The sequence below is a fragment of the Limulus polyphemus genome, unplaced genomic scaffold (genome assembly GCF_000517525.1).
Source record: "Limulus polyphemus unplaced genomic scaffold, Limulus_polyphemus-2.1.2 Scaffold1707, whole genome shotgun sequence".
In the NCBI taxonomy this organism is placed as follows: Eukaryota; Metazoa; Arthropoda; class Merostomata; order Xiphosura; family Limulidae; genus Limulus; species Limulus polyphemus.
Window position 1 is genome coordinate 147324 of NW_013667317.1, and position 9859 is coordinate 157182.

At 30.5% G+C, this 9859-nt stretch overlaps 1 protein-coding gene across 4 annotated transcripts in view; it reads left to right on the top strand.

The window, feature by feature from the left end:
* Positions 1 to 9859, top strand: part of LOC106464639 (brefeldin A-inhibited guanine nucleotide-exchange protein 1-like) — a 101486-nt gene that overhangs the window by 26707 nt on the left and 64920 nt on the right. For all 4 annotated transcript variants that reach the window (XM_022392385.1, XM_013924796.2, XM_022392386.1 and 1 more), the window contains exons 8-10: positions 3115 to 3358; positions 6155 to 6389; positions 9327 to 9426. In XM_022392385.1, coding sequence (XP_022248093.1) covers positions 3115 to 3358; positions 6155 to 6389; positions 9327 to 9426 — 579 coding nt within the window. The remainder of the gene's footprint in view (positions 1 to 3114; positions 3359 to 6154; positions 6390 to 9326; positions 9427 to 9859) is intronic.

The window sequence follows — 9859 nt, forward strand, 5'->3', positions numbered from 1 at the left end:
AATGGACAGACTGATGTCTTTTGGTTTTTGTATAGTAGATTGTTTGCTTTTTGCATAATATTATTCTGTGTTTTTAGGTGAGGTATTTAATCAAATATAAAATTATTTAGTGTAGTTATTACCATTAATATAAAAAAAAGTAAGCTTAAGTTTCATCAACAGTTGACAACAAAAAAAGAAGACCCAGGTAAGTAATATATTTCTTGGTTTTCATGTGTATTCTTTATTATTATTATTATAAAAGTAACTAATATAAGAATTAAAAACTTTTTAGGTTAGACTAGGTAGGATAATGAAAAATAATAATACTAATAAAAAGTATGCTTGTGAGCTAGTCATGCATTATTAGGTATGCACAGTTCAAAGGGCAGTAAAACAATAACGTTTAAGTAGAAACAGATGTATAATGTTATGAGCTTTAAGCTATTTAGGATTAACAACTGTAGTTTCCTGTTTCAATTTACAGTAATTCTAGAAAGAAGAAGAGGGTAATTTAAATTGATTTTTTTTATGGTAGTTACAAAGCCTGTCAAGTTGTCTGAATGCATGAAGAGTTAGGATAGAGAAAATAACATACAAAATATAAAGTTTTACTTAAAAAAACGTTTGATATTTATTTAGAAGGTTTTAGAGATTATGCAAATGAAATTTGATAATTTTCTGATTAATAAAAGTATTTTAATATTAACATGAAAATTGCTTGCATACTAAAAGCTATAATATTTAAACTGTGATGGTCACTTTGGCATCATGAACTCAGTCGAATTGGGTGAGATGGTAGTGAGAGAGTTAATATCACTGTTAAAATATTATTATTATAGCTGAATGATATCTTAAAAGCTCATCAGTGGAAGTGTGATATGACTTTAAAGATTAAGAAAGCAAAATACATTTTGATGATGTTAATTTATAATGAACATGCTATAATATTAGTACCATATACTTAACCCTCTTTCTATGGGCTCAGTGGATTACATCAACCTTGTGACCATAAGAGTTTCCATACTATAACTTGTAATATGTCTTGTGTTCATAAAATCTGGCCAGCTTTCAGTACACATTACAGTCTTGTACACAAAAAATGAACTTTTACTAAAAATGTATACATGAATGTATGGAGTCAGAGTGTTGACTGCTTTGAGTGCAAAGTGGTTTTCATGTTATGATTAAAATACTTTTCTTCACCTGAGAATTGTAAACTTTCATTTGCGTAATCTTTAAACCTTCTAAATAAATATCAAACTTTTTCTCATTAAAACTATATTTTACCCTAACTCTATACATAACCTGTCAATTTAATCAACCTCGTAATCACCATAAAAAAATAATCTAAGTTACCATTTTTTTCTTTCTAGAATGACTGCATATTATAATAGGAAACCACAATTGTTTATCCTAAATAGTTTAAATCTTATGATAGTATAAATCTGTTTATATATAAAATTCATTTTTATTGCCTTTTGACCTATGTTTAACTAATAGTCCTGCCACACAAGTTGTAAATCACTCAGAGAACATATAGCTCAAGTTACCTTATTGCACTATCTGCTTGCAAGCATACCTCATGAATAACCATTATTAATAATCATTGTCTTATCTAATGTAATGATTTTTTAATTTTTACATTTTAGTGACATACACGAAAAACAAGAAATATGGTACTTAACTATTTCTTTTTTTTTCTGTCAACTGTTGATAACAGTTAAGCCTACATTTTTTATACTAATGGTACTAGTACACTAAATAATGTACCTAAGAATACAGAATAATAACATGCACAAAGCAAATAATGTTCTATAACTACCATAATTTATTTGGCTTCCTAATTATGTGATTAAGAGCCTTTAAAAATTTAGCTAAGCTTATTGATTTGAATACCAGACAATATTCTGTACAGAAAACAACATAATATGTCATTTGATAGATTAAAACTTTAGCTTTCTATTGGTTATAAATAATATATTATAAAATATTGGAGAGAACTATTAGCAATTTGTGAAAGAGAGGATGTGACAGGTGGGTGTGGCAAGTGGTCTGATTTTCTAGTTTATGGCTTCATAAACAAATTAGATTGAAGATTATAAAATTATGATTTATCTATATTATAATGAGTAATTTGTGTTCAATTCTGTACTTCTCAGAGGGGTTGTAAATAAATTGAGAAGAGGGAAGACCTGGTCAACAAATGTCACAATTCTCATATTAGAGGTGACTGAGGATTTAAAAAAAATATTTCCTTATAGAATTAAGAACTTAAAACGTATTCAAATTTGATTTATTAACTATGTTTTGGTGCCAAGTTTATTCATCATGTTCAAACACTAACAATGGTTTCTTTTAATTCCTCAAAGGCATATCAAAACTTTTTAGAGTTACATTCAAAATTTAATTAAACTACTTTATTATCAATGTATATGATAGAGAAGGTAATCAGAACTGATATAATAAACAGACTTATCTTAGGATGTTGGTTTTAGTTCAGAAGTACTTTGACACTGTATTTTATAGAAACTTTAATATACAGCTCTTTTTTTAATTCTTGGCTGTGTTGAGACTTAAAAAGGTTTACTATTAATGTTTTGTAATGATAGATAACTGGTATTGTACCACTTGTAGTAGTAAAATATTCAGATATTCGAGTTTGGAACCATGTCATAGTTAATCTTAAACAGGTACCTATAGATTTAAACAGTATTTTTTAACTCAAGAAAATTGCTGCTTCTCATGTTTGCTGGCGTAAAAATGCCAAATTTCAGTTTTAATTTTTAGTAATTATTCATTTAAAAAGGACTCATTCCCAAGTAGAAGAGTATGAGTGGTATCTTGATGTTTAAGTTTGTTGTCCCAAAGTGAGGGCAATGGCTATTCAAACTAACAAATAACAAAACCTTTTTAACAAATGCTTCTCAAGAGATTTTCAGGAATAAAAAATAATTTTATAGCATAGAAATAGAAGCATTTCAATTTTTATTAATCTAATATGATCATTTGGTCTTTAAACTGATTGTATTGCTTGATGTATGATGAAAGTAGTGTGAATTATCAGGTGAGTATAACTTTCAAGTTTTATGTTTTCGAAGAACATTTACTGATCTCATTGTTTATCTTTTCAAGATACTGACATCTCAAAGTCACTTCCTGAGAGTCCTGCTCCAAATGTCTTTACAACAGAAGACAATTCCTCGCCACCATTCTTGCCAAGGGTTCCCTCTCAGGACAGTCTAGAGACTGCTGAATCCTCTGCTGAACCCGTCCAGGCTAAGTTCTCACATGTATTACAAAAAGATGCCTTTCTTGTATTCCGCTCTCTTTGTAAACTGAGCATGAAGCCACTTCCTGAGGGTCATCCTGATCCAAAGTATGTTACTTGTTTAGTGATATAATAATCTAATAGCTTGTTTATAAAACTCTGATCAGTCCTGCAGCTACTTAAAGCATTTATTTTGAATAGATTATAGGATCAAACACATCAGTTTCATCAAAAATGAGTAGTTAATGGCAATGATAAAAAAAAAATGTTCAATAGATGTTTTGTAATAGCAAAGATTCTATCATCCATAATGTATATAACACAGGTAATATTTACAAAACCATCAGATTATGTAAAAAACAAATATTGCAAGAGAAGGAGAACAGATTTGATTGAAATGAGGGCTGTCAATTGTTAACTGTAGGAAGATGTTCTTTGATGCACAGGTTTCTTTTTATTAAAAGTTTAATTTGGGGTTTGGGAACAGTTAAAATGGTGAAATTAAGTAAATGGATCTTATATTTCATGTTTTTATTGTGTTAGCATATTGAGGAAGGGTATGGCTAGTTACATTTGTTACCTGTTTTAATTGGTAATGACATTCCATTTACCAGACTTTTTGCCCAGTTTGTTAGTTTTTATTACATTTCCTTATCAATGTAACTTCATTCTTTGCTTAGTTAACAGAACATACAACATTTACTGAACATTTCTGATGATTCATTTAGAAATTACCTTTCTACTTGATAGCCTAAAATATAATAGCTTTGGCATCCTTAAACACTGACCTTCAGAAAGTCATTCACATATTTCTTATACACAAACCACAAATACCTACCGTACTTAAATGTCTAAAATATTGCTGTATACCATACCTTGGCAAACAGAACTTCACCATCAGAATGCAGATTAACGGAATTATTAACCAGTTCTACTTTTAACTTGTTTAAATTGATATTTAAACCTTCCTTATACCTGAAGTATTTCTTTTGCAACAAGGATCATCTCTTGACCTTTTATTGTTTATAGCTTGTTTATTTATAACAGTATGGAGACTGTATGTCCTTCTACTTTGGCATCATTTTAAAGTTCAAGATTATGAACACATAGATTATCAGTTGAAATATATAACAAACTTGGCAACTACTACCCTTTTTTGATATACCCACACAACAAAAACATGAAAGATAAGATCTATTTACCAAATTTCACCATTTTAACTACTGACATGGAAATTTTAATAGAAGAAACCTTGTTAATCAAGAAATGAATTCTTTCACTTAACAATTCATTTCATTTCTTTCAGTTAGATCTGTTCTGGTTCATTTATAATTTTATAATTACTTTTATTTGTCTTTTATATATTCTGATGGTTTTGCAAATATTTCCTGTTTCCTCTAGTTTAGTAATAATGGGTCTCCTTTTCCATAACATCTATTAAACATATTTTTATTATAACCAACATCCTCCCATTTTTGAGCATATATTTGGATTCTCAATTTTAAATTTAATGTCAAAGAGTTGCAGCTGCAAAAAAGGTGCTAGAGATTAATTAATTAAATATTATATTAGTAGTATTACGATTCTAAAATTTATTTGTCAAAGTAAAAAATTAAGAAATGAGATTATTCAGTGGTTGAACAAGAGACACACACTCATCTTCAAAAGGATAAAGCAAACGAAAGAAATTGGTAGGTGGATAAAATTTTGCACTTAAAACTTAGAAAATTGAATTATCCAAAACAAATAAATATTTTTTGGCGATTCACAAACAACTTAATACAGGAAACAGTGATAAAAAAAAAGAGGAAAATCATAAGCATTTGTATTGTAATTCTGTTTGATAATTCTAAGAAATGTTTATAGTTTAGTTTGCCAGAAAATAATTTTCTAAAATGATTACTTGTAGATATTTGAGTGATACAATTTTCAATAATTGGATGTGACTTTCAGTTTTAAAATATGTTTTTTGTAGAGTTGCATTAATAGACCATTTTGTTAGTATTATTCTTGAAGTGAAAGAACAAAACATAATTTAGCCTCACAATTATTGTAATAAACTATCCATTAACAAAATTAATTTCTTAAAATGTGAGGTAAGTTCACATTAAATAACACTGAACTTGAAGATAGTTTTCTCTTACTGTTTGTGTTTGTCAAAAATTATACTTAAATCTATAAAATATTTCCTTTATGACTGATTTATTTTTAAATATTCACAAAAATCTATATAGTTTAAATAAGAGAAAATGAAAGGTATATAATCGTACAAGTTGTTCAGTGATACAACTAATTTTGAGGATTGTGCAATTTGACCAGAAACTGACATCCTAAGTTCAGTATTATCTTGCACATTGTTTTCCATCCTTATGTGTTTCTAATCATATCCAAAATATTATCAGTTTTTTAGAATTTCTGTATCATGATAGTTCAAAACACAGTGAAAATAGAGATGTTTTTCATGGTTAATCTTCTTTGTGAAAAGGTAGTAGAGAGCTTTTAGATTCACTTGTATGAAGGCTTGTGTTACAGAAGATTTACCTGAATGATGTTCATAGTTTTCAACTGAGAAAACCCTGAAGCAGATTTTACAACCTGTATTTCCACAAGTATCATTTAATTTGTATTTAAACATAAAGTATATTTGAACAGTTTCTTCAGTGCTAAAGATAATATTCCTGTGCTTCAGACATTGTTGGTTTATTTGTCCTTGCTGAAAGTTCTCATACTTTTCAATTTAAGTAAATTTGGCACATTTAACATTTAAAACGAGTATTTAAAACTTATTTGAAATATTGAAGATTTTATTGGCTATGTTATTTACTAGATATACCAGTTCTCAAATTCCTTATCTTGGTGATAAAAATAATATTAAAATAATTAAATTATTTTGTTCATTAACAGATCTCATGAATTGCGATCAAAGATTCTGTCTTTGCAACTGCTGCTTTCTATCTTACAAAATGCTGGCCCAGTGTTTCGCTCAAATGAAATGTTTATCACAGCCATTAAGCAGTATCTCTGTGTTGCCTTGTCTAAGAATGGTGTATCATCAGTAGCTGAGGTGTTTGAGCTTTCTTTGGCTATATTTTTGGCTCTCTTGCAGAATTTTAAAACTCACCTAAAAATGCAGATAGAGGTAAATGGAAATTTTTTTATCAAACTAAAACTTAAAGTTATATTTATAGAATTATTATTAGATGGATATCTGTTGATTTTCTGATTATAAACTCATATGCTTTCTTTCTTATTAGCATTGAAAAGGGCAAAAAAGAACCTTTGTTTTATAAGTAGTTGTTTTTTAGTTTTGAATTATGTTTTTATATAAAATTATATATCTACATATTGTATTTGTTAACACAAAACATGTAAATACAAATCAATACATTGTCATATTTATAAGATATCATGCTATTAAATGTCCTGTGTTTGTAAATATCAACAGAAAGATGAAGAAGTTTCAACAAGTACTTAGGTTTTCAAAGAATATACCATCATCATATTTTGACGTAAAATGTGTATTGTTTTTATATTTAATATATATGTTCCAATCTTTTTTCAGCCTTCTAACTACTGCTAAAAAGTTTTGTGCTCAGCACACAAGTCCATATACCCATCAATTTTGCACCATTTTTGAAAATGTAAATATCATGTGACAGCTCTCCACCAATAGCATTGTCCCATCTATATTGGTGCAAATAGCCCCTTTGCTATTCCCACTCAATCTTCACTTTCTTGATTTTTCACATCTTTGTTTAGACGCGTGTTTTTTGCATGTGGCTACTGTTTATGATTGTGCTTATTTGTCATTTCAGTTTTTTTTCAACAGTTTACTCTTACTGTGTTTGCATTCAATTGTTTCAACAATATTTTTTTGCATTTGTTTCTTGTTATTGAATTATACTAAAATTTCATATGAATTTATGATTGAATGTGTCTACTATGGCAGTTCCCATTACACTCGACAATGCTACTGATACAACTTCCCAACAATTAGATTCAACTTTATCTGCAGAGGAGGTACAGGCCTTTATTCACAGGGAGCTAGATTTGTATATTTGGCTGGTGATTTCTGCTCCTTTTCAACCTGAGAGTGTTGTTAATGAAGAATAAAATCAAGGACTCTCTTTTACCAGGCACCTTCTGTCACACGTTACACAAATTCAGGAGATTTCACTATCCACACCCCTTTTTTTCACAGCTGGTTACTCAAGTCAATGGTTGATGCATATTCAGTCTTTTCTGTATGTTCAAGACAAGAACGATTTTGCTAGTTTTCTTTTTCCTACTCCTGTTGTTGTGAGTCTACTTCATTCACTTTGGTGAAGGTTTGTTCTTCTCCTCCTTTCTTTCTATTGCTTCCAGATCTCTCACTGGATCCGTGGTAAGTTTTTCGACTTGTACACTTCGCAGGTTGCATTACCCATGCTAGGCACGGCTCAGATGCTCTTTGTATGGCTTTCTCCTTCTTCACACACGGGAGAATTAAGTATTTCATGTCATCAGTGCTCAGACTTTGGTAAGTTAGATATTTATGTGTCCTTTGTCATCTAAGTTAACTTACATTTATTGTCAGTTAGATATTGATTATTACTTTGTTTTCTAGGTAATTTTAGTCCATTTACATGTTGTTATTATTACATACTTTGTAGACTAGGGAAATTTTGATGTTTTGTCAGTTGATATTAATGAGTACTTTGTGAACTAGGTATGTTTAGATAGTTTGTAGTTTACATATCACTCCTGCTAGTTACATTTAATTCAGTGTTCTATCTGGAAAACCTTTTTTTGTTATTGTTCAATATGTGCTTTATAATCCTAATTTTTGTCAGGGTAAGACTTAATTGTTTTGCATTGCTACATTGCTGACATGTTGTTTTTTCGTGCTGAGCTATGCTTTGGCTACATTTCCTATGTTCTTGATGCTTGAATCTAATTTTTCTCCCCACAGTATCGACATTGTCAATAATCATTTATAGCTAGAAGTTGAGTGTTCCAGTTTAGGGCCCTACAATTTGGTACAATCTGACAATTCCAGTGTTACTTATATTAACAAGTAAGGAGGTACCAAATCCAGGTCTCTGTGCTTCCATACCCTGGATCTCCTTTTTTTGGGCACACAGTCACCACATGGTGGTGTTAGCTTGCCATATTCCTGGAACCTTGAATCTGGTTGTCGATTGTTTATCTCGACCCAACAAGATTCTCCATTTGGAGTGGTCCCTCGATTTACAGGTTTATTGGTGGGTATATTCTCAGCTGAGAACATCAATGCTTTCACCACCCACTGGAACACTAAACCTCTTTCCTTTTGGTTTCCCGTTCCACACCCACTAGCTCCTCTCCAGAGTTCTATTCCTGATCCAAATCATTCAGCATCTAGTCTTACTTGTGGCTTCGTATTAGCTGGTACAACCTTGTTTCCCTCTGTTCTGTCCTTTACTTGTACAACCTCTCCTACCCTTACTTCTGTCTGGGTCTCTACTCCTCAACCTCAGTCAGACATTGTTCATCCAGACATCATCATCACACCATTTTTATGCATGCCTTTTGTCAGGTTTATTGTTTAAGTCCAGGGACTGACTGACTAACTATGTGTTGCACCTTTCCTTTCCTGATCCATCAGACCTTCTTCCATGTCCATTTAGTTAAGGTGATGGTCTACCTTTGCCTTTAGTCTTTTCAACGTGGCTTCCATTCTTCCCACCCTTCCATTCCTCATCTTCTGCAAATCCTCACCTGATTGTTTAACAAAGGCTTGTATGCTTCAACTATATTTAGCTAGTCACATGATATTTACATGTTCAAAAATGGCATGAAATTGATGGGGTCTATAAGCTGGTGTGCTGAGTGCAAAAATCCTTTAGCAATGCTTAGAGAGCAGAAAAAAGATCAAGATAGTGTTGTGTTAGTGGAGGTAAGTACCTATCAGAAATACATTTTCAGCATAAGAAAATGTTAAATTTTAAAATTCTTACTATACTAATATCTATTTATTAGTCACTCACTTTGAACTGTCAAAAAAGTGTTAAGTTTTCTTTAATAAGAAAGGATGACTGAAGTTTTTTTGTACCAGGTATTTTTCAAAGAAATATTTCTGAATATCCTTGAAACTCCAAGCAGCAGTTTTGAGCACAAGTGGATGGTCATACAGGCTCTAACACGAATATGTGCAGGTGCGGACTGTATTTTACGCTTTATTTTTGTGAGACTTGGTTAATTTTTTATTACTATGTGACATGTGAACAGTGTTCATAAAACAAAGTTCAGAGTGTGCAGTGTGCAAGAAAATCGAAAAGAGAACTAATTTGATCCTTAGAAAAAAATAAATACAATTGATAATTAATTTCAAACTAAGCTTTTCTATTATAATTTTCTTACAATGTCAAGTATTAAAGCTCTACTTTTGTTGAAACTTTTCTCCTTTTAACTCTCTCAACACGGGCTTGGTCAATTTGACCGACCACGTGACCTCTTTGTACTTGTTTAAAGTCTTTATATATTTAATACTTCTAACTTTCAATATAGTGTGTATGTCTGCACAAAATTTGGCTGTCTTTCAGTTAATATTATAAGTCTTTCACATACAAAAAAATATATTATTTAGTG